The sequence below is a fragment of the Erpetoichthys calabaricus genome, chromosome 7 (assembly GCF_900747795.2).
Source record: "Erpetoichthys calabaricus chromosome 7, fErpCal1.3, whole genome shotgun sequence".
Taxonomy (NCBI): Eukaryota; Metazoa; Chordata; class Cladistia; order Polypteriformes; family Polypteridae; genus Erpetoichthys; species Erpetoichthys calabaricus.
Window position 1 is genome coordinate 87450204 of NC_041400.2, and position 25935 is coordinate 87476138.

The window sequence follows — 25935 nt, forward strand, 5'->3', positions numbered from 1 at the left end:
CGCTTGTGGTTGGTCAGGAAGTCACCTTACATCCGCCACGTGCCATCTTTCTGTTCCCAGAAGCTGATCACAGAATGGTTTTAATAGTTTACTTTCAAATAATGCAAAGAGTATGCGACACGTGTTTCTCCCTAATTCTGGGCTCATCAGGCATACACACTCACTGCATCCCCTCTCGAGAATCGAATCTCTATCGTCAACGCCAGAGTTGAAGCCCCTAACGTTGCGGTCAGCAAGTCGGCTAACATCCGCCATATGCCGTCTTTCAGTTGCGAGAAGCAGATCATAGAATGATTGAAACTGTTGCCCCTAACGTTGCGCTACGGCGTGTGGTTCGTTTATACCTCGTGTCTTCTCATTAAACTTTTATCTCGCGAATATGTTATTGCAATCCGCAGCGGGAGTGTTTCTATAAACTAAATTTAAAGTTACGTTTTACACCGTGCTTTGTTTCCCTTATGAACATGCTTGTATGCTTCACTTGCTGGCTTCTTATTGTTTCGCTCCCTTCTCAATTGTTTAATGAATTTTTTGTTCTTCGCTGTTTGCGGCTCTTCCTTCATTTCTCCCTACTGCGTTCTTTTATCTCGCGAATATGTTATTGCAATCCGCAATGGGAGTGTTTCTATAAACTTAATTTAAACTTACGTTTTACACCGTGCTTTGTTTCCCTTATGAAGATGCTTGTATGCTTCACTCGCTCCCTTCTCAATTGTTTAATTAATTTTTTGTTCTTCACTGTTTGCGGCTCTTCCTTCATTTCTCCCTACTGAGTGCACAGTCTTTTCATGTGATTACGTGGGAGGCGTGATGACGTGACACTCAACTCCGCCTCCCACGGCCATCAAGCTGCCGTCCATTACAGTATATTGTCAAAAATGAGGTTCCAGTTATGACCATTACGCGTTGAATTTCGAAATGAAACCTGCCTAACTTTTGTAAGTAAGCTGTAAAGAATCAGCCTGCCAAATTTTAGCCTTCCACCTACACGGGAAGTTGGACAATTAGTGATGAGTGAGTGAGTCAGTCAGTCAGTCAGTCAGTCAGTCAGTGAGTCAGTGAGGGCTTTGCCTTTTATTAATTAGTATAGATGATTATTTATGTCAACAATTCTTTAAATAGTTATATACCAATATTTACCAGTTTGAAGTATATTCTTGTACTTCACTTTAACCTGTTCCCATGTTCTCCTTGTGCTCACGTTTGATCCGGAATTATGACATATTAAATAATAATTAATCTGACACATAGGAAATGAAACGCTGCATTCAGTAAGTACAATGCATACTACTTAGCGTTTAATTTGTCGGCCACTTTTTGCCAGCTGTCTTTTCTGGTTTGGGCTGCTTTTGCAATGTTACCCCTTGTGCATATTAAATCTTGAAATTCTTCATGTCCTTCGAATAAAAGGTCTTGCTCCGCTTGTGTAAAAAAAAAAATGCGCCCGTTCTTTAGTCATTTTGTTGCAGCCTATCAAAGACTTGCTGATCATGTTTTCTAGACTCAATATATATGGGCTTTTCACTCAGCGCGGGCGCGTGCATTCATCTCTGATGATTAGATCCAGCTAGACTAATCTAATACACGGCTGCATTTGAAAAACCGACTTATCCCGGATGAGTTTCACTGGCATAAACTCATCCAAGATGAGGCATCTGATCTCGGACGATTTAAGCGACGTACGGAAAATACCCCCCAGGAGCAATAAAGGATCTTGCCGATCGCGCAAACCCCTCTCTATATGAAATTCTCATCTTATAATTTGCGCACCAATATCAATTGGTCGCTCATTCATGAATGGCGAAGCCATGACTGAATGAATTCCACGCATGGACACTGATTATATATGTGAGCTAATCCTTGTTTACAGAGAACAAACCTGCTCCGAGCAGGTTTGAGGATTAGGATATGTTGCTATGACAACACTTCCAGCAAGAGTTTAGAAAAACCGACAGATCCAGGATCAGGCCAAATCGTCAACAATTTCATCCGGCTAAACGACTAATCCACGTACGAAAAATACCCCACTGGACTGTCTGTCACCTTATAATGTGGCTAGGAGGATGTTTATAAATAGCCCTTTAGGCACTAGTGAGGACAACCCAATGCTGGGAGGACCCCGCCTGGTAAACATTCCAGCTGCCAGTTGCCAGCGTCATGTTACCATAACAACCAAGCGGGGAAAAGATGTTTCTTTTTAAGGGGAATGGCGGATCGAGGAAGGGGAGAAAAAAGGAAGGAAAAGGCTGAAGGCAAGGAGGCGACTATCTACGCTTTAAGAATCTTCAGGATCTGACTTCACCCAGGGATGTCTGCTATTTGGGGGTGGCCACCCCAAGGAAATAATCAGTGTGACGTATCCCTGAGAAGAGACCAGGGTCTGGTGTTCTGCGGGTGCTCCCGTTTGGTGAGGCGGACTCGTGAGTGCGTTTCTTCGTGATAGCCAGCGGAGAAGCCATTTTCGCCAGAGGACTGTTGTGTTTCCTCATGCCATCCTACGGTAGGAACTGAACTGCAGGTTTATTCGCCGTATATATGGGCTTCGTTAAATCTTTCTTTCTGCTTTCTCTGAGAACAGTTTTTGTTTATTTTTCTATATTGTCTGTGTCAAACCGGGGGATAGGATTTGGCCACAGGGGAGGGTGTCTGGGGAAGAGGGATCACAAATGAGCACTCAGGCACCGGGCAAGTAAATGTAATCAGCAGTTTTCAATATATTTATCAGTCCCACTTTCTTCTGATTTTGATTTTTGTTTTGCCAGTTATTTAAGGGCATGCATAGGGTACAAGAGGGGCCGAGGACCAAATATGGTAATGCTATTTTATCCTTCAAATATCATCCACTTCCCTCACAGGTGGTGAAGTGTAGGAATTGTGTTCCCGTATTGGGCGATTGCTACAATTTGACATCTATGAATCCTGCCATTGAAAAGGATGATAATAAACCAACTTTGCAAATTAGATTGCATTCATTCTGCTGGATCCAAAATTTAAAGGTGTCAGTCTGGAGCACGTTAGAGAGGCTGAGATACACGGCCTGTAGGCCTTCCATTTCACTCTTGCTGATATCCGTCTGTCACAAATCACTCCTAACACTCTTCCCCAGCCATTCCACCCTGCCTGCACTCTCTTTTTCACCTGTCTTCCACAACCCCCATTACTGTGTACTGTTGATCCCAGGTATATAAACTCATCCACCTTTGCCAACTCTACTCCTTGCATCCTCGCCATTCCACTGACGGAGCTCCCTCTCATTTACACACATGTATTCTGTCTTGTTCCTACTGACTTTCACTCCTCTCCTCTCTAGAGCATATCTCCACCTCTCCAAGGTCTCCTCAACATGCTCCCTACTATCTCTGCAGATCACAATGTCATCAGCAAAAATCATAGTCCACGAGGACTCCTGTCTAATCTCGTCTGTCAACCTGTCCATCACCATTGCAAATAAAAAAGGGCTCAGAGCCGATCCCTGATGTAACCCCACCTCCACCTTGAATGCATCCGTCACTCCCACCGCAGACCTCACTACAGTCACACTTCCCTCGTACATATCCTGTACAACTCCAACATACCACTCCCAACTTGCTCATACAATACCACAACTCCTCTTGAGGCACCCTGTCATATGCTTTCTCCAGGTCCACAAAGACGCAATGCAACTCCTTCTGGCCTTCTCTATACTTCTCCATCAACACCCTCAGAGCAAACATTGCATCTGTGGTGCTCTTTCATGGCATGAAACCATTCTGCTGCTCACTAATCATCACCTCCCTTCTTAACCTAGCTTCCACTACTCTTTCCCATAACTTCATACTGTGGCTCCTCAATTTTATCCCTCTGTAGTTACTACAGTCCTGCACATCCTCCTTATTCTTAAAGATCGGCACCAGTACACTTTTTCTCCAGTCCTCTCAATTTCCAAGATTCCATTAAACAATCTGGTTAAAAACTCCACTGCCATCTCTCCTAAACACCCCCATGCTTCCACAGGTATGTCATCTGGACCAACAGCTTTTAAATTCTTCATCCTCTTCATATCTGTCCTTACTTACTCCTTGCTAATCCATTGCACTTCATGATTCACTATCTCCACATCATCCAACTTCTTCTCTCACTCATTCTCTTCATTCATCAGCCTCTCAAAGTACTCTTTCCATCTGCTCAACACACTCTCCTCACTTGTGAGTATGTTTCCATCTTTATCCTTTATCACCCTAACCTGCTGCACATCTTTCCCAGCTTGGTCCCTCTGTCTAGCCAATCAGTACAGGTCCTTTTCTCCCCCCTTAGTGTTCAACCTCTCATGCAACTCATCATACGCCTTTTCTTTAGCCTTCGCCACCTCTCTCTTCACCTTGTGCCTTATCTCCTTGTACTCTTGCCTACTTTCTGCATCTCTCTGACATCCCACTTCTTCTTTGCCATTCTCTTACTCTGTATACTCTCCTGTACTTCTCCGTTCTACCACCAAGTTTCCTTTTCCTCCTTTCTCTGTCCAGATGTCACGCCAAGCACCATTCTTGCTGTCACCCTTACTACATCTGCTGTAGTTTCCCAATGGTCTGGTAATTCTTCGCTGCCACCCAGTGCCTGTCTCACCTTCTCCCTAAACTCAACCTTGCAGTCTTCCTTTTCAACTTCCACCATTTGATCCTTGGCTCTGCCCTCACAATCTTCCTCTTCTTGATATCCAGCATCATCATACAGACCACCATCCTATGCTGCTTAACTACATTTTCCCCTGCCACCACTTTGCAGTCTTCAGTCTCCTTCAGATTGACTCTTCTGCATAGGATGTAATCTACCTGTGTGCATCTTCCTCCACTCTTGTACGTAACCCTATGTTCCTCCCTCTTCTTAAAATACGTATTCACCACAGTCATGTCCATCCTTTGGTAAAATCCACTGTCCTCTGACCTTCTTCATTCCTCTCCTTGACACCATTCCTACTCATCACCTCCTCGTCTCCTCTGTTCCCTTCCCCAACATGTCCATTGCAATCCGCTCCAATCACCAATTTCTGTCCCTTGGGTACACTGTTCATCACTTCATCCAACTCACTCCAGAAATCTTCTTTCTCCTCCATCACACACCCAACTTGCAGGGCATATGCACTAACAACATTCATCATCACACCTTCAATTTCCAGCTTCATAATCATTACTCTGTCTGACACTCTTTCACCTCCAAAACACTCTTGACATACTGTTCCTTCAGAATAACCCCTACTCCATTTCTCCTCCTATCCACACCATGAAAGAACAATTTGAATCCACCTCCAATCCACCTGGCCTTGCTCCCCTTCCATTTAGTCTCTTGCACGCATAATGTATCAGCCTTCCTTCTCTCCATCATATCTGCTAACTCTCTCCCCTTACCAGTCATACTGCCATCATTCAAATTTCCTAGCCTCAGTTCCACTCTCTTTACCTTTCTCCTCTCCTCCTGTCTCCAGACGCATCTTCCCCCTCTTCATCTCCTTCTTCTTCTTCTTCTTCGGCCAACAATACCCAATTTCCGCCAGCACCCTGTTGACTAACAGTACTGGTGGTGGATGTTGTTAACCCGGGGCTCGACCGATCCAGTATGGAAATTTGTATTGTTGTCCGCATATTGATTTGGCAAAATTTTACACCGGATGCCCTTCCTGATGTAACCCTCCCCATTTATCTGAGCTTGGGACTGGCATGAAGAAACACACTGGTTTGTGCATCCCCTGTGGTTGGATTTAACTGTCCACTTGTTAAGATTCTTTAATCCATTCTCAGTTGTTGCCATCATGTCAGATGCTGAAGGAATCAAGAGTATAAAACCACAGATTCAAATCCTTCTTTATTCCAACGACTATTAATCTTACAAAAAAGTTCAACTTTACATCCACAGACTTAAATTAAGTGAATGAACTGTTATTACTTGAAACAATCATTAGTCAAATATAAATGTCAGTTTAATTTTTATCTAATTTTTTGCAGTGTTTACTGCTATATTTCATATTTGTAATAAGTTTGTAGGCGGCACGGTGGTGCAGTGGGTAGCGCTGCTGCCTCGCAGTTAGGAGACCCAGGTTCGCTTCCTGGGTCCTCCCTGCATGGAGTTTGCATGTTAGGTGCATTGGCGATTCTAAATTGTCCCTAGTGTGTGTGTGTCCTGCGGTGGGATGGCGCCCTGCCCGGGATTGGTTCCTGCCTTGCGCCCTGTGTTGGCTGGGATTGGCTCCAGCAGACCCCCGTGACCCTGTAGTTAGGATATAACGGGTTGGATAATGGATGGATGGATGTTTGTTTTTGTAATGTGTTTTAATGTTATTTCACGTTGTCTCTGAGAAACCAAACTTACCTTTTAAGACAATAAAATTGAACTGAATTTAACATCTGTAAACTAAAATATTCTCTAGTAACTGAGCAGAATTTAAACAGCATGAAAAAGTTCAGTTTATGAATAACTGCATGTGGACAAAGTGCAGTGAGATTCTCTCTTACAAGTCTAATCAATATAACACACCAACATCGTTTTTGTGCAGACTCCTCATCTAATATTAATGGTTTTATTCCACCATATTGATACAGACCCATTTCATTTTTATAACTTTAAAAAAAAGGAACTACAATACACTTTTTCATATATATCTATTGAATAAATAAATAGTTTTATTTATGTGTGTTTAAAAATAACAAAAGTGAAAGATTTGGGAACAATGTTTATAAAAAAAAAAATTATATACACGCAAACAACTGTGAGTGTCAAATGAGTAGGAAAATCAGCAAGATGTATTAATGGTAAATGCATTTAACTAGAACACAAATACAATGAAAATGGCCAACAATGTGGAGGTGTTAAAAACTATTAGGAAAAAGGAACAAAAACATATTTTTGCCTAAGTATTTAAAAAAAATTTAGCCAAGGTTTTGAACACAGTAAAAGTGAATCATTAAATTTGTCAAAAAGGAATAATGCTACATTAGCTTGTCACACATGTGCGATTAGGAGGAAGCTGAGTGGACCAAATGGAGGTAATTACCCATCAGGCCAGTGGGTGGCAGGGTGCACTAAACCTATCTAATTCAACATCAACGATGTAACTTCTGTTTCTGGTGTCAAGACTGATGTCACTTTCGGTTCCAGTGCCAGGAACAACATCACTTCCAGTTTGGCTTTTAAAGCCGCCATCATTTCTCCACTCAAATCAGTTCAGTCTGGAACCCAATGCATGCACATCAGTGCTTATTTTCAAACCCTTTTGCAGCCAGGGACAATATGCAGGTGGCTGCCCCTAAACTTTTTCGTGTGTTAAGACTGATTCTTTTACAGTGGCATAGTCAGTAGGATTATGGCCTCCTTTTAGAACCAACCAGAAACATAGTCTCAACACATCCTTGCCTCAACCAACCGAAGAATAATCAGGTAGGAGAGTACCATTCCTGAACCATTCCTGAGGTCAGTAGGTGTGTTGTGGAGGAATCTGGAGCATGTTCCGACTAATAAATGTCCTTCCCCTTAAGCTTGCGCAGCTGACCTGGGGACAGTCCTACGATAACATGATCTCATTACTGGGGATCATTGGAAATCTTTGGTTTGAAACCTACTTGGGAGATCCTGAATGGAATCCCTGTGAACCTGGATGGATTTGTGTCCCTGATTTTGTGTCCCATTCTTACATTGTGGAGCATGCTTTAGTGAACTTTGATGTGCAGCGAAGGGCTCCGCAAATTGACAAAGGGTTCTATGGAGAGATAAGCAGTGTGCTCTCGCTAATCTTCTGGCCTTTTTGCATATGGGAGTAGCACTAGTCAATGAATACAAGGTTGCTTATTTGTTTTATTCTGGCAGTAACATTTCCATTGTTGCTCGCCATGTAGTGTTGCCGCAAGAATGGCTAAAAGTTAAGACTAGTCTAACCTGTATTCACGGGGACATACCAATCTTATGATTCTGCCATCTGTTACATCTGCCACGATGGCATCTTGAGAAAAATGGAGGTGAAAGTAGTCAAAAAATCCTCCATTCCCCATGATATTGGGTCAGACAATAACTGCGGCATAACACTTGCTAATCCCAAAAGGGCACTAGGTCTTGTCATGGATGCAGAAGCAGCATCCTCAGTTACTTCCACACCACGTTTACAGTCGGAAGAGAGACAGAATTCGGCCTGTAATGATGGCGAGGAGACACCTGGGCCGTCACAGCGAGATACATCATCTTCAAGTGCTGCTCCGACTTGAGATAAAAGCTACGACCCTTGAGGTCAATTCTGATCCTCCCACCCATCTGCAGTTTAAATTCAGGCAGACCCCGGCTTCATTTAAAAGGGAGAAGTGGAATGATGACTCCCTTAAATTTGAAAAAAATGCAGTAGTTCTGATAGATGCAAACTACATCCCATGCCACAGGGTCCCCACTTTATGTTAAATAATGACCTTTTGTATTAAGTGGCAGAATATGAGGGGGAAGTACGGTCCTTGTTGTTAGTTCCACGGACTTACCAGCGACAAGTCTGTGAATTGGCTCACACCCACCTCCTGGGAACCCATCTGGGCCCAGAGAAAACACTAGAGTGGATTAAGCTCCAATTTTTTTAGCCACGGGATTAATGAGGAGATCTGCCACTTTTGCATGTCCTGTCTAGAATGTCAATTGCAGCAGATTCCTAGGAGGGACAATGCTCCTTTTGACCCATTACCCTTAATTGATGTCCCCTTTGAGCGAATCGGGGTCAACCTGGTGGGACCCCTACAGCCCTCAACCAGGGGACATAAATATATAATGGTCCTGGTAGGTTATGCTACCCAATATCCCGAAGCTGTTCCGTTGCACTCAGCGACATCAAAGGTTATAGCACGGGAGTTGGTAGGGGTCTTTGCGCAAGGTTGACATCCCCAAAGAAATCCCCAAAGAAATCCTGATGCATCAAGGGACACCTTTTACCTCAGAGACATTAATGGAGACAGCTAAGTTACTAAAAATAAAACATTTAATGATCTCGGTATATCATCCTCAAACCAATGGTTTAGTCGAGAGGTTTAATCAAACTCTCAAGCAGATGCTATGTAAGGTAGTCAATGAGGGTGGAAAGAACTGGGATCAGCTCCTCCCCTTCATCCTTTTTGCATATCGGGAAGTCCCACAAGCCTCCACGGGGTTCTCACCTTTGAGTTATTATATGGATGACAACCCTGGGGTATATTGGATATATTAAATGAGGGTTGGGAGGAAGAGGCCCTCCCCTCTACAAATATACTTGAATATATTGCACAATTATGCGATAGATTTGAAAAAATTAGACCTATTCTAAAATCTCAAATGGAGATGGCACAAGCAGCCCAGGTCTGTTGTTATAACCATGGTACATCTCTTCGGGAGTTCCACCTGGTGGATCAAGTTATAATATTCGTTCCTATCTCACACACCAAATTACTGGCACATTGGCAATGCCCATATGAAGTTAAAGAGAGAAATGGGCTGGTCGATTTCTTGGTTAAACAACCAAATCATTGGCCCAGCAAGCTGATTTATCACATTAATTTGCTGAAAATGTGGAAGGAAAGGGACCCCGATCCCTCCTCCTAACATCCCCGCTCACTCGTCACTCATTAATTAAACCATAACTTCGGTGATAATCTGACTTGCCTACAACAACAGGAGCTCGAAGCAGTTATCCTGTCTGTCCCGGAGGTAGTGAGAAACCTGGACAAACCTCCCTGGTTGAGCATAACATCATGACGAAACCCAGCGTAATAGTCCAAGAACACCCATATCGAATCCCTGAAGCAAAAAAGGCGGAAGTGGAGCTGGAGATCAAACGAATGCTGGATCTAGGTGTGACAGAGGAAAGTTATAGTCCCTGGTCCAGTCCTATCGTTTTGGTTGGAAAGCCTGATGGAAGTTGGACTTTTTGCAATGACTTCCATCGGTTTAACCAAGTCTCCCAATTCGATGCATATCTGATTCCGCGAGTGGAGAAGCCAAATTTTTGACTTCCATAGATATGACAAAGGGGTACTGGAAGGTTCCCTTAATGGACTACACAAAGGAAAAGTAGCCCTAGTGGACACCTGCGACCTTCCAGCGTCTGGTGGACAAAGTACTCCATCTTCATAATTCATATAGTGCTGCCTACTTGGATGATGTTGTCTTCTATTCCAGCACCTGAAAAGAACACCTACAGCAGGTTCGAGCTGTATTGTGGTCGTTAGCAGAAAGAGGTTTTCACATTAATCCAAGGAAATGTTACTTTGGATTAGTCAAAGCCAAATATTTAGGCCACCTAGTGGGCTGAGGTACAGTAAGGCCACAGTGCTCCATAATAGATGCCATATTGAATTGGCCCCGTCTGATGACCAACAGGCAGGTACAGGCCTTTCTCGGCTTAGCGGGCTACTTTTGCTGGTTTGTACCCTGTTTTTCCGAGAAGGCAACACCCTTGACCAATCTTGCAAGGAATGGGAAACCGAATCATGTGGTATGGGATGATACAACAAAAGCTGTATTTAGTGACCTCAAACAGGCCCTTACGTCAGCTCCAGGGTTGAAAGCACCTGACTTTTCTGTACCTTTCATCCTCCAAATAGATGCTTCGGACACAGGTCTTGGAGCTGTGCTGAGCCAAAGCATCGACGGAGTGGAACACCCCATAATGTACCTGAGTCGGAAACTCTTGGACCGTGAAACCAGGTATGCGGCAGTGGAGCAGGAGCCGTTGGCGATTAAATGGGCGATTACTCAGCTGAGGTACTACCTCCTAGGACGTGAGTTCACCCTGGCGATGGACCATGCACCTTTACAGTGGATGGCATTACACAGGGACTTGAACCCATGAGTCATGAGGTGATTTGTAGACCTACAGCCTTATAAGTTTTTGGTCGTTTATTGTTGAGGAATACTACAAGCCGATGCCAATGCCCTTTCCCAGAGCCACGACCTCACAGACACACGGACCTCTGGGCTGAGACACATGTGCAGTTAGGAGGAAGCTGAGTAAACCAAGTGGAGGTAATTACCAGCCAGGCCAGGGGGTGGCAGGGTGCGCTAAATCTACTTCTGTTGTCTCTGCAGACCAAATATGGGAAAACCTATCTGATTCAACATCAAAGACATCACTTCCGGTTCCAGCATCAAGACTGACGTCACTTCCGGTGCCGGTGCCAAGACTGACGTCACTTCCAGTTCCAGTGCCTAGAACAATGTCACTTCCAGTCTGGCCTTAGATGACATCACTTCTGGTTTTGGCTTTTAAAGCCGCCATCATTTCCCCACTCAAATCAGGTAAGTCTGGAACTCAATGCATGCACATCAGTGCCTATTTTAGAACCCTTTTGCAGCCAGGGACAATATATGGGTGGCTGCCCCAAACCTGTTTTGTGTGTTGATACTGATTCTTTTACAAGCTTTATGAACAAAATAATACTCAGAGTCAAAGAGTTATCATCCAGCAATATTCCATAAAAATTTTGTTATATTTAAACTGACATGTTTCCTGATTTGTCCCTTAAAATTTGTTTGGAAATAATATTTCTATATCACCTTTGCTTACAAGTGTAGCTTAAATTGCTCAACAAAAATATACAGTTACAAAGAAAATTTAAAGTATTATGAAAGTAGATAAGAAGCAAATGAATGGGTCCTTGTCCTTTGTAATACACTACATGGTCAAATAGAAAGGAGGAAAGACAAAATTGCAGCCTTCAAGGATGCTGGAGATAATAAACCTCTTGGGGGTCTGAGGCCAAAGCCCGCTCAGCCCCTTCTGCACATCCCAGCATACATATAAATGTGGCCGTCTCAGTCCAATTTCAATTCCATTTCAGGACATATTGTGAACTTTTCTTCTCTCCAGCATCACAGGCAGTTTGAGTTGATGTAAAAGATGGCAGAGATGCAGGGCACTACTGCAATAAACTGGAAAATGAAAACTGAAAAACAGCAGAAGTTATTGCCCAGTGCAAATCTTACAAACTGTACACGATACCATTTCTAATTTATTACAACCACTGGAAGTTATTAAGAAAAAGCCAAAAGAAAAGTGGGCTTGTTGAAGTTTTTTGAAATGCTCGGCATTTGTAGTCTGACACTTCTTTATTGGCAAAGCATTCCAGATTGTTTTGCATGAGTACAGAAAGCTGCCAGTTTTTATGCTTGATCTTGGAATAAAAAACAAAGCAATGCTTCAGAAGAGAAATGTTGGGAGCAGACACTCCAAAATACAGGCAGGGTCTAAAATACTCTAAGCCTCCTATATATTTAATAGAACCTTAAAATCAATCCAACGTGAGACAGGCAGCCAGTATAATGAGACTGAGACAGTTTTCAGAAGTTGGGAAAAAAAACAGGCCAATACCTTCTGAGATTTAGATGGAGGATTAGGAGGTGCCAGGCAGGAGGGCCACTCACTACTTCAATAGAAGTACCATCACAATAGATAAAGGTCTGCTTAGAGCAGTGCTTCTCAAATAGTGGGGCGCGCCCCCCCTGGGGCTCCGTCAAGTGGGGCGCGTTTGACCTCGGGGAACATGCTTTTTTATTTTTCTATTTTGATTTTTTTTTACTGTTCTAGAATAAAGTGCAATACCACTCCACTACATTAAGGGGCAGTGGCGCTCTCATTGGCAGAGTGTGCGCAGGGAGCATTCGCTCGGTGGTGTAGGGGTTTTGTTTGCACTGAGCATGCGCGCTTTGCACACAGTACAAAGTATGAGTATGAAGTGTAGACACGAAGTGTAGCAGACCCTCAAGTGACATCATGAAAAAATTTTTAACAGGGATGAGAAGACAGGCGGAGAAAGAAGAAGATAAAGAGACAAACGAAAGTCTCCCGAAAGCTAAGACGAGGAAATATGACGAAGCGTATGTAGCGCTTGGCTTCACTGTGACTACGGTGGGAGACGAGGAAAGACCGGTGTGCTTACTGTGTCTAAAAATGTTGGCAGCAGACAGCATGAAGCCAAATAAATCAAGGCGTCACTTAAAGACATTACACCCTAATCACGCTGATAAGCCGCTTGAGTTTTTTCAGCGAAAATGTGTTGAATATTGCCAGCAATCATCCCGCTTTCTGACTGCTACTTCAGTAAACCAGCGAGCGTTGTTGGCATCATATAAGGTGGCGTACCAAATTGGTCAGTGCAAAAAACCCCACACCATAGCAGAAGAGCTGATACTGCCTGCAGTATTAGACATGGTCTCTGTCATGCTGGATGACGCAAGTGCTGCAAAAATAAAAACTATCCCTCTGTCAAATGACACTGTTGCTAGATGTATAAATGACATTGCTGACGATCTTAAAGAACAGCTGGTAGAAAAACTCAAAGATAAACGTTTTGCCTTACAATTTGATGAAGCAATTGACAGCAACAAAGACTGTTTGTTTATTGCTTATGTACGTTTTGAAATGACAAATTCCCTGTGTGAGGATCTACTTTTTTGTAAATATGTCAGAGACAGAGCCACAGCCGAAGAGCTATTCAAAATGCTAGACTGCTTCCTGACTGAGAATGGGCTAAAGTGGGAGAACTGCATTGGTGTTTGCAGTGATGGTGCACAGACCATGGCAGGGATGAGAAAAGGACTTCGGACTCTCATAAAGAAGGCTTCACCTAATGCTGAGTGGACACACTGTATTTTACATAGAGAGGCACTGGCATCAAGGCACCTTTCCTCTGAATTAAGTGAGGTTATGACTGACATTGTAGGAGTAGTCAATTTAATAAAGACCAGACCACTAAAAACAAGAGTTTTCTCTGCTATCTGTGAGGAGATGGGAGCTGAACATCAAGCTGTGCTGGTTCACAGTGAAGCAAGGTGGCTGTCACGAGGAAAAGTGTTATCCCGAGTTTTTGAGCTCAGAGAAGAGATAAGAATGTTTTTGGAGCAGGAGCACAAGTATGAAGTTGCAAGAAAGTTTAGTGATGAGAACTTTCTGATGAAACTTGCTTACCTGAGTGACATATTTGGAAAGCTCAATGAACTAAATCTACAGCTTCAAGGGAAAAATCAACACCTCCCTCAGGTCACAGACAAGATCAACTCTTTCACTCGAAAGCTTGCAATGTGGGGCAGGCGACTTGATGAAGGAAATACTGTGTCATTTGAGAACTTGCAGGAATTTGTTGACACTACTGACTATGATGTCACCTCAGTGATTCCATATTTTAAGCAGCACATTTCATCACTGATGGGATTCTTTACAAAGTACTTCCCTAAAAACAGTTCCCAGTATGACTGGGTGAGAGATCCTTTTAATGCACCAGCTCCAACTGGTTTTAGCCTTGCAGAGAAGGAGCAGTTCATAGAAATCACATCTGACTCCATATTGAGACTAAGTTTCACATCCCAGACACTGAGTGAATTCTGGCTGAATGTGGAGAAGCAATATCCACTCTTAGGACAAAGAGCTGTGCACATTCTTCTTCCATTTGCAACTTCTTACTTGTGTGAGACTGGCTTCTCTGCTGTTGCTGCTCTGAAAAGCAAATACAGGTCCTGGCTACACATTGAGAAGGAGCTGAGAGTTGCTGTGTCCTGCTTCAAACCCTGCTTCGAAAAGCTGTGCATTGCAAAACGTGCTCATTGTAGCCATTAATCCAGACATCATCTCTGATTAAAAAATCAGCTCAAATTATTTTATATATTTTTGTTTTGCAGGTTAAAGTTTTTTTAATATTGTGCTCCTGAGTAAATGTTGGTGATCAGTTTGAATGCATTATTATTTATTGATTTTATGTATTTTTTTTCAGTATCATATGGTTTGACATGGTCATTCAAAAAATGTTTATAGTTTAATTAAGGATTTAATTTTTTTTGAATTTAGAATGCACTTTAAATCTTTTCTGTTACATTTAACAAAGCTATTCTTTGTTGTAAATTGGTCCATATTTCTTTCTTTTTTTATTCTCTTATACGTTAATAAGGATTCAGTGTTATGCAGAGGTGTACTTATAACAATTTTATAGACAAATGATACTATTTATAGTCGTGCGGGAGGCGCGAGATGTTTTCTTCTTCCTAGGGGGGGCATGACAGAAAATAATTGAGAAGCACTGGCTTAGAGTAAAGTCTAACTAATAATATTTTTTAAATTACTGTGGTTTGTTGTTGGATTTTGAAAGACCCCAGACTTAATTGTCATTATATGTAGCATCATTTTTTTTTACATTATACATAGAGTAGACATTGTCTTACAATCTCTGTACATCTAAACTTCTAATGTGTTGTAATCAGGTGTTGTTACTTACATAAAAACATCTTTGTTTTTCTCTCCTGTCTTAGTTTTGTTTTAGGCTAAAATTAAGTCTTGGTCTTTTTAAAATCCAACAACAAAGCACACTAACTTAAGAAAATTAATGTTATTTTTGCAACATGGATCAACATCACCATTTTGTTATTGCTGGTACTGATGTGCCTCGGTCTCTGTGTTTGTGAGTATTGACACACTGATGCTTTCCTGTCTAAAATTAAAAAGCCGGTGTTAGTTACTGGACAAAATAAGCAAACATTGATGATAGTATTCAAGCCAGAAAAATATTCCATATCAATTAATAAATATTAGCAGGAATTGTGCACAAATTACTTGTAAAACTGAAAGCCTCAGTAGTCTTACCTCTATAAATACAGTAGCAAATCTAATGTGAACTACAGATCACCTTGAATTGGGAATCTTAAAAGCAGAAGAAAAGGACATCCATTTATGTCTCGGAGTTCAGGTACACTGGCATCTGATCAGCCACATGGAAGGCTGGTTACCACCGGGTATCCTGTAGGGTCAAGAGCAAATATACAATAAAGGGACATTGTTTTTCTAACTGCAGCAATAAGAAGTAAGTTATTACTAATGAGCAACCCGTCTGCAATATATTTCAGTTAACTGTATGTGCATGAACTCCTCCTAAACCAACAGCTTAAATGATAAGCTAATGACAAGTGACAACAGCAGGTGTCCAGCACCATCACTGTGCCACACCAGACACACACCACACTTCACTAATAGCTTTGGATATTAATTTTAAAATTGCCTGGTCTGTGCCATAGACGTTTTTTATGCCAAACAAGGTTAAAGATATCCATTTCAAAATTATTAAAAAATAGTACTCAACTAATACATTAATTCATAAGTGTTACATTAATATATACAAAAGAAGACAGATACCCTCTAATATTTCTTTTCCTTCTGGTCCTATTCTAAAATATTTTAGAAAGTTTTCTTTCTGTTACTGTCTTGAATGACAAAACATCTCTCACTGTTTAATTATTGTTCTTTTTCTGTATGCAATTTTGAAGATAAAATGTTAGAAAATGTAGTAACTGCGGTTTCCTTGCTTGATAAATATCATATACATAAGTGAAAAATTCAGAATGTTAGACCCTCTATTACATCTTTCTGTATGGACATTAATATGCTAGAAATAGCTTTAAAAAATAGAAAAAAACACTAAAGCAATTAAAACGTTAAAGATTCTGAGCTAGTGTATTAACAATTTGTAATGCTATTATCTACATCCTTCTTTCTTGCAATAATGCAGTTGTTGTTACTCAAAAATAATTTAGCCTTCATTATTATATAATTGTTAACTATATTATGGATAAACTCTTGTATTGATGTAATCTGATATCAACATAATAAAAAAAAATACTGATGGTTTTGGAGGGCACTCTTTACATCAGTCGAGTGTCAGACGTACACACCTGAATCTATTCCTTATTCAACACTGGTTTTACATTGTTTTGCTTAATTATTAGCATGCCGTTCACTCTTTAACATAAAAAATGTGGACAAATGTTTAAAAAAACATACCAGCAAATCCTAATAGGGTCTTATGAAAAGAATGACATACTGTACATTCATTAATCTGTTAACCCTAATATGGAATATACTGTGACTTTTACCTTTAAACCACGAAATTACAAAGGTGGCATTGCAACTGAAAATGAAAATCCTTATTGCCTTTATCATCAATACGATGTACTTACAAAAAGCTGTACGTATCCATTACAAAGTTCAAAGACACACTTCACATTTTATTTTGCTCCCTCTTCATATGACTGGAGTTAAATTTTTCAGGTGTAAAATATTCTTTCAAGACGTTATAAAATTCAAAAGTTGCCATCTTTTACAGTAAGAAGTCCACTTATACACGGAGATAAATGGCAATACAAAAATGACTCGCAAGTACAATTCAAATCTGATGAGTGATGCGTGTTGTAAAACATTAGACATGCACAGTACAAATTGGGCAGCGTTGTGAAAGTAATTTTTATTAAGCAGAGAGTGTGTGTGTGAGACAAATCAGATGGGGACTCATGTCACAAAATAAAAAAACACGGATTGGGCGCAGTCATAATAGTAAAGTTCTGCGCATGCGTGTGCATGCACACACAGCTCGGTTTGTCTTTGTGCCCATGCACGCGCAGATTGGGCAGGCACCGCAGATTGGATAGTGATGGGCTGTACCTGTACCCCTTCTGTTCCTTCTTTCTTGGTTTGATCCGCTTCTCCTCCCCGGCTGAGATGCCTGTCTGTCTACTAGGAGCCTCCAATCCAGGTAAGAAATCATCTCCTCTTCTGACCGGGATGCCCATCCAGTCCGTGTGGCATCTACACCCCCAATTAATAATCAAAGTAAGAACAAATTCTACCTGATTAATTTAATACAGAGTGGCAGAGGGAAAATGGGAAATTTTCAATTGATATTCAATGCATGAATAAACACATTACAAAATACATTAAATGATGAAATTATTGTACAGGATATGCAATTAATGATGGTTATCAATATTCTTTCAATATTTATTTTATGTTTTGAACCGCCACCTTATTGTGATGGAGGGGTTTGCGTGTCCCAATGATCCTAGGAGCTCTGTTGTCTGGGGCTTTATGCCCCTCGTAGGGTCACCCAAGGCAAACTGGTCCTAGATGAGGGATGAGACAAAGAGCGGTTCAAAGAAACCTCTTATGAAGAATAAAAAATTTGGATGGCGTTTTCCCTCGCCCGGACGCGGGTCACTGGGGCCCCCCTTTGAAGCCAGGCCTGGAGGTGGGGCTCGATGGCGAGTGCCTAGTAGCCAGGCTTGAACCTATGGGGCTCGGCCAGGCACAGCCTGAAGAGGTAACGTGGGTCCCCCTTCCCATAGGCTCACCACCTATGGGAGGGGCCAAGGAGGTCAGGTGCAGTGTGAGTTGGGTGGTGGCCGAAGGCGGGGACCTTGGCGGTCTAATCCTCGGCTACAGAAGCTGGCTCTTGGGACGTGGAATGTCACCTCTCTGAAGGAGAAGGAGCCTGAACTAGTGCGCGAGGTCGAGAGATTCCGGCTAGATATAGTTGGGCTCACCTCGACGCACAGCTTGGACTCTGGAACCAATCTCCTTGAGAGGGGCTGGACTCTCTACCACTCTGGAGTTGCCCCCGGTGAGAGGCGCCGAGCGGGTGTGGGCATACTTATTGCCCCCCGACTTGGAGCCTGTACATTGGGGTTTACCCCGGTGAACAAGAGGGTAACCTCCCTCCCCTTCAGGTGGGGGGACGGGTCCTAACTGTTGTTTGTGCATATGCGCCGAACAGCAGTCTGGAGTACCCACCCTTTTTGGAGTCCCTGGAGGGGGTGCTTGAGAGCATACCTTCTGGGGACTCCCTCGTTCTGCTGGGAGACTTCAATGCTCACGTGGGCAATGACAGTGAGACCTGGAAGGGCGTGATTGGGAGGAATGGCCCCACCGATCTGAACCCGAGCGGTGTTTTGTTATTGGACTTCTGTGCTCGTCACGGATTGTCCATAACGAACACCATGTTCAAGCATAGGGGTGTTCATATGTGCACTTGGCACCAGGACACCCTAGGCCTCAGTTCGATGATCGACTTTGTGGTTGTGTTGTCGGACTTGTGGCCACATGTCTTGGATACTCGGGTGAAGAGAGAGGTGGAGCTGTCAACTGATCACCACCTGGTGGTGAGTAGTCTTCGATGGTGTGGGAGGATGCCGCTCAGGCCTGGTAGGCCCAAACGTATTGTGAGGGTCTGCTGGGAATGTCAGGCAGAGTCCCCTGTCAGAAGTAGCTTCAACTCCCACCTCCGGCAGAACTTCGACCATGTTCCGAGGGAGGTGGGGGACATTGAGTCCGAATGGGCCATGTTCCATGCCTCTATTGTTGAGGTGGCTGACCAGAGCTGTGGCTGTAAGGTGGTCGGTGCCTGTCGTGGCAGCAATCCCCGAACCCGTTGGTGGACACCGGCGGTGAGGGATGGCGTCAAGCTCAAGAAGGAGTCCTACAGGACCTTTTTGTCCTGTGGGACTCTGGAGGCAGCTAATAGGTACCGGCAGACCAAGCGGAATGCGGCTTCAGTGGTTGCTGAGGCAAAAACTCGGGCGTGGGAGGAGTTTGCGGAGGCCATGGAGATCGACTTTCGGACGGCTTCAAGGAGATTCTGGTCTACCAGGAGGGGGAAGCAGTGCAGTGTCAACGCTGTATACAGTGGGGATGGTGCGCTGCTGACCTCGACTCAGGACGTTGTGGACCTCCTCAATCCCATTAACATGCCTTCCAATGAGGTCATTGAGGTGGTCAAAAAACTCCTTGGTGGCAGGCCCCCAAGGGTGGATGAGATACGCCCAGAGTTCCTCAAGGCTCTGGATGTTGTAGGACTGTCTTGGTTGACACGCCTCTGCAGCATCTCATGGACATCAGGAACAGTGCCTCTGGATTGACAGACCGGGGTGGTGGTCCCCCTCTTTAAGACTACAGAGGGATCAACTACAACTACAGGGGGATCACACTCCTCAGCCTCCCTGGAAAAGTCTATTCGGGGGTCCTAGAGAGGAGGGTCCGTCAGACAGTCGAACCTCGGATTCAGGAGGAACAATGTGGTTTTCGTCCTGGTCGTGGAACATTGGACCAGTTCTACACCCTTAGCAGGGTCCTGGAGGGTGCATGAGAGTTTGCCCATCCAGTCTGCATGTGTCTTGTGGACTTGGAAAAGGCATTCAACCGTGTCCCTTGGGGAATCCTGTGGGGGGTACTCCGAGAGTATGGGGTACCGGACCCCCTGATAAGGGCTGTTCCGTTCCTGTACAACCGGTGTCAAAGCTTGGTCCGTATTGCTGGCAGTAAGTCGAACCCGTTTCCAGTGAGAGTTGGACTCCACCAAGGCTGCCCTTTGTCACCGATTCTGTTCATAACTTTTATGGACAGAATTTCTAGGAGCAGCCAAGGCGTTGAGGGGGTCCGTTTTGGTGGGCTCAGGATTGCGTTACTGCTTTTTGCAGATGATGTTGTCCTGTTTGCTCCATCATGCCGTGATCTTCAGCTCTCTCTGGATCGGTTCGCAGCTGAGTGTGAAGCGGCTGGGATGGGAATCAGCATCTCCAAATCTGAGAATATGGTCCTCAGCCAGAAAAGGGTGGAGTGCCCTCTCAGGGTTGGGAGCGAGATCCTGCCCCAAGTGGAGGAGTTCAAGTATCTTTGGGTCTTGTTCACGAGTGAGGGAAGAATGGAGCGTGAGATCGACAGGCGGATCAGTGCAGTGTCCGCAGTGATGAGGGCTCTGCTTTGGTCTGTCGTGGTGAAAAAGGAGCTGAGCCCTAAGGCAAGCTCTCAATTTACCAGTCGATCTACGCTCCTACCCTCACCTATGGTCATGAGTTATGGGTAGTGACCGAAAAAACGAGATCGCGAATACAAGCGGCTGAAATGAGTTTCCTCTGCAGGGTGTCTGGGCTTTCTTTTAAAGATAGGGTGAGAAGCTCAGTCATCCAGGAGGGGCTCAGAGTAGAGCCGCTGCTCCTCCACATCAAGAGAAGTCAGATGAGGTGGCTCGGGCATCTGATCAGGATGCCCCCTGGACGCCTCCCTAGTGAGGTGTTCCAGGCACGTCCAACCGGGAGGAGGCCCCGGGGAAGACCCAGGACATGCTGGAGGGACTATGTCTCCCAGCTGGCCTGGAAACGCCTTGGGATTCTCCTGGAAGAGCTAGAAGAAGTGGCCGGGGAGAGAGAAGTCTGGGCATCTCTGCTCAAGCTGCTGCCCCCGCGACCCGATCTCAGATAAGCGGAAGAGGATGGATGGATGAATGGATGGATGGATGTTTTGAAGAAAACATCTTGAAGGTGTTGTCCATTTCTCCATACATATTTTGACAGCCTGTTGTGGAAATTCTGCATTACTCAACGTAACATGTCAAGAGGAATGCCAGAGATTTCCTCTTCAATCCTTCTTTTTAGTCCAGCAAGTGTTGCAGGACATGTGTGGTACACATGGCATTTAAGATATCCCCGCAGAAAAAATTCACAAAAAGTTAGATGTGGGCATCTCGGAGGCCATGGAATGTCAACATTGCGTGAAATGACGTGCCTTCCAAACAATCGTCGAATAGATTTTTGGGCAGTATGCAAAGTGGCTCCACCTGGGGACTTCTTTTTTAAGGCTGAACCCGTTTCTTTGAAATTACGCACCCATGTTGTAATTGCATGAGCAGACGGGACACAATAATGATGTCCTAACTGGTAATGATGCTGAAATTCCCTTTGCACCACAGTCACACTATCACCATTTTTATAAAAGGCTTTCACAGCGAACTCTCATTGCACACCACTCCAATGCTCCATTATAACTAATGGCAAGGAGTTCTAAACGAGATCACATTGGTCCCAAACAACTGCCAACACCCCAGGGTCACCAACACCCAGTTCCAAAATTTCCCATTTCCCTGTGCCACCCTGTATTTAATAATTTAAACCTCTAAACCCACAATCATTGCCCATAACAACAATTGTGATCGTCAGTCAAATGTTTTGTTTTATTATACATATGAAACAAGATGCATATTTACTTTTGATATGTCTTTATTAGCAGTGTACCCCCACCAGGCAACTACGTGGCCCAACACCCCTTAATAGCTTGGTTCGCTTGCTATCATCTATGACCCAGACCACAAACCTACAACCTCCTTATTGCAAGACAATAAAGCTACTACTAAATCACCCATCTTACTTGTTGATTGCTAACATACAACTGACTCACTGATGTTCTTTGGAGCATATGTATATAACCTGCCAGGAGCAGGGGTCTGAGCTGCCTTGAAAGCTTGCATATTGTAATCTGTTCAGGTAGCCAATAAAAGATGTAATTTTGCTTGACTTCTCATAATAATCAGGGTACAATTTAGGGCATAGAGGTGATAGAACCACTAGGGTCCATTGGCCATAATATAATAGAGTTCTCAGTGTTTTGGAAGAGTGCAGATGCTAAGACTAAAACTGTTAAGTTTAAATTTGGTTGGGCAAAGTTTGAGAAATTACGGCAAATTCGAAGGAGGCTGGACAGTGATAAGCTTTTAAGTTTAAAAACTTTTTGCATATAATGCAGGACAGAAACATACCTATATTTGGAATTAGCTGGAAATTTAAAAAAACTCTGCAGTTAGGTAATAAAAAGTTGAAAAAGAAGCTGCAAAGGAAAAAAAACGCTGTATAAGAAGTATAGGAATAATAACTCCAGTGGGAATCATAGGGCATATGAGAACACGAGGGTAACCATTAACCATTTCAGGAGGCTAAAAGGCAGTTAGAGAGGCATATAGCAGGAAAGGTGAAAGACAAACAAAACCAAAGAGATTCATTCAGTATTTTAGTAGTAAAAAAACAGTCAAGGAGGAAGAGAAGTGCATGAGGAATAGTAAAGGAGAATTTAAAAATACAGACAGTGGAACGGCAGATGCTCAAAACTCACATTTTTCTGAAGTCTTCACAGTTGAGGAAGTAGATAACCTCTAAGCAGTAAAAGGAACTAATAAGGAGGTACTGAGTGATTTGGAAATTGTAGAGGGAGAAAAGATTACATAGGCTGAAATAAAAAAATCACCAGGACCAGATAATATTTATCCTCGAGTTCTTAAGGAGGTTAGAGAGTACATAAATATGTAAATCCCTGACATATTTTTAGGAAGTAACTGCGCATTGGGGAAATTCACAAGGACTGGAAAATAGCAAATATTATCCCATTATATAAAAAGGGTGAATGGGCAGATCCAAGCAACTATAGGCCAGTAAGCTTAACATGCATGACAGATAAATTAATAGAAGGAATTATTAAGGATAAGATAAGGATGAGCAACACATGACCAGAACTGGAGTGATACTGAACAGTCAGCATTGGTTCAGAAGAGGGAGGTCAATTTTTCCCAACATGCTTGATTTCAAAGACTTTCAGAAATTCCCCACCTGTGTATGTTAGGTGGTGTTGGCAGGGTATCACACACTGATCGGTGGTAGACAGTAGGACTTTAGGGACTTTCAAAACTAGACTTGATAGGATTGGTGAGCTTTGTTGGGCTGAATAGCCTGTTATAGTCCAGATTGTTCTAATATTTCAGAACTAAAGGGTATGAGTTATTAGGAACTAGCCAACCCGCGGCGTAGCATACGCCGCATAATTATGTATTGATGGGTGAACACTTCCTGAACGACACAGTTGTCTAAATGGCCTGGGTTTCTGGATACCACTGTGAGTGAATGAAAAGATAGACCTCTGGAGAAAGCAACATACAATTGTCTGTGACTGAAATCGGGATCATCTGTGACGAAGAAGGCACGCTGGTGAAAGTTACTTCGTCGGTAGAGATAAGTATCAGTACTTGTAGATTAAGGTGTAGCGAATCTTTGTTGTTGACGCTTAATATAGCTTGCGTACTGAGATGTTCCGGAGTCACAGTTGAGACACACTTTTTTAGTGTCATTTAAGCACAGGGAAAAAAATGAACATGTGAAACATCCGTAATGTAACAAGCCACCAAGAAAAGTAACATTGCAACAATGCTATCTATGACCCGATCGCTGTAACCCGCTGTGACCCGATCGCTGTGCACCGGTTGTGCAACTGTCGTCTGTGCACCTCTGAGCCACGTTGTCCTTTCATTGTTCTTTGCAGTTCTGGCTGCTTTTCTATATATAATCCACCAAGTCACCCGACCATGGTAGTAGCAGTGGTGGAGGAGGGTGGGTTGCGTACACAGGGCAGGGACGTATTCAGAGGGAGCGTATGACCTGCACTTACTGGGTATTCCTCGTTCGTGGGGAACAATTGCAAGCCCCGGTGCCCATTACGAATGGGGTTAATGCCCAGTCTCACATGGCTGAAAGCCACTTGTCCCTCTAAGAAGATTAAGCAGGAGGGAGTCTCATTCGTTTTCGGAATTAACCAGACTAATCGCTCCACCAACTAAGTACAGCCATGCAACACCACGCACAGAATCGAGAAAGAGCTATCAATCTGTCAATCCTCTCCGTGTTCGGGCAGGGTGAGGTTTCCCGTGTTGAGTCAAATTAAGCAAGATTTGTGTGTGGCAAGTTGTTGCGTCCGGGAACATGAGCAGGCACTGTGAATGCTTTGAGAGCGTGGCTGGATGCATGCCGGGGAATAATGAGTATCTATATATCTTCTTAGATATAGATAGCGTCTGATAGTTGTGATGGTTTTACACTCCAGTACATTGCGGTGAACGCTGGTAACAGTCAGGCAGGCAGGCGTATTAGAGTTGGTGCTCTTAGAGTTGGTGGGCGTGTCTCTCTAGCAGTTCGAGTTCTTGGGCGGTGCTCTGTCGTTTGTATCTCATGGTCGGACGACTTGGTGCATTATATATGGAAATGCAGCTGAAATCGAAAAGAATAATGAAAAGTCAACGTGGCTCAGTGGTGCATGTGGAACAAAACCCTGCATCCACAGGGGTTCACCAGGACTGAATTTGGGAATGCTGAACACAGACGAAACCGACTCAGGTGAGGAGTTGGGGCAGGCAAAATGGTTGCAGCTATTGATTATTCAGTGTTGTTTGCCTGGGTGTCTGATCTGCTCGACGGGATCATAAATAAAAGGAAAACAATGTGAAGGCAATGTCACAGGTGATCCTGTGGTATAGCGGGTCCACAGCTCCCCTTTAAAAGGCCATTTTTAAATAAATAATCATCGCACTCACAGCATAGCGAGGGGCGTGGAAGTGTGGCTGAAACGGTTTCCAGGTGGAGTCGTGCTGCGGGCATTTCTCCCCTGTGCAGTGTGCGAGCGAGTGAGGAGAGAGAGAAAGCTAGTACGTTACAGTGAGCGAGAGCAGGCTCGAAGGAAATGTGTTCCTGTGGTATAGTGGGTCCATAGCTCCCCTTCAAAAGGCCATTTTTAATCAGGCGACTGACAGTAGCGGAGTCAGGCACAGAGAAGGTCAGATGGTGAGAGAGCGTCTCGACTGTTGCAGGGACTGCATCGGTGAAGCAGGTGAGACGCTAATGAAAAAGAGGCACAGGGCTTATTGGTTTTTAAAGACTGCTTCCTTCATTGCGTTTTAACCTCAGTTTTAAAGGATTGCGCGGCTCTCTGTCTCGCGCTGCCTGTGGGTGTGCCTCTGTCTCTGTGGCGCTGCCTGTGTGTGTGCGCGGCTCTCTCTCTCGCGCTGCCTGTGTGTATGCCTCTGTCTCTCTCTGGCGCTGCCTGTGTGTGTGCGCGGCTCTCTCTCTCGCGCTGCCTGTGTGTGTGCCTCTGTCTCCCTCTGGCGCTGCCTCTGTGTGAACCAAGGTTCCACTGAGGTTGACTAATGAAAAGTCAACGTGGCTCAGAGCTGCAAGTGGACTGTGGCACAGACAAACAGAAATGACGGCATGTTTTCCGAGGCGTCGCGTCCGAGTTGGTGGGCGTGGCTCTGCGAGTTTTCGTCGTATCCAATGTTCTAAGAGTTGGTGGGCGTGGCTCCTTCCTGTGTGCGCCATTGGCGTCTTACTTGTCGGCGGTTTAGTGAATCCACACCCCTTCCGGCGTGCTTTCCATGGGTGGCTACTTGTCTTCCGGCTTAGTGAATTATATATATAGATGATTAAAGGATCTGAATTTTTTCAGATTAAACAAGATTAAGCAAGAACGGATTAAGAAGAGATTGAGAAGAGACATGATCAAAGTGTTGAAAATTATGGAAG

At 43.7% G+C, this 25935-nt stretch overlaps 1 protein-coding gene across 1 annotated transcript; it reads left to right on the top strand.

Annotated features, from left to right (window-relative positions):
• The first annotated feature begins 12757 nt into the window (after positions 1-12757).
• On the top strand, positions 12758-14575 carry LOC114654124 (zinc finger BED domain-containing protein 5-like). Its single transcript, XM_028804543.1, has one exon. It carries the CDS (start codon positions 12758-12760, stop codon positions 14573-14575), a length of 1818 nt encoding a protein of 605 aa, XP_028660376.1.
• Positions 14576-25935: the final 11360 nt, after the last annotated feature.

Coding starts and splice junctions, on each gene's coding strand:
- LOC114654124 (XM_028804543.1), top strand. CDS start 12,758: ATGAGAAGACAGGCGGAGAAAGAAGAAGATAAAGAGACAAACGAAAGT.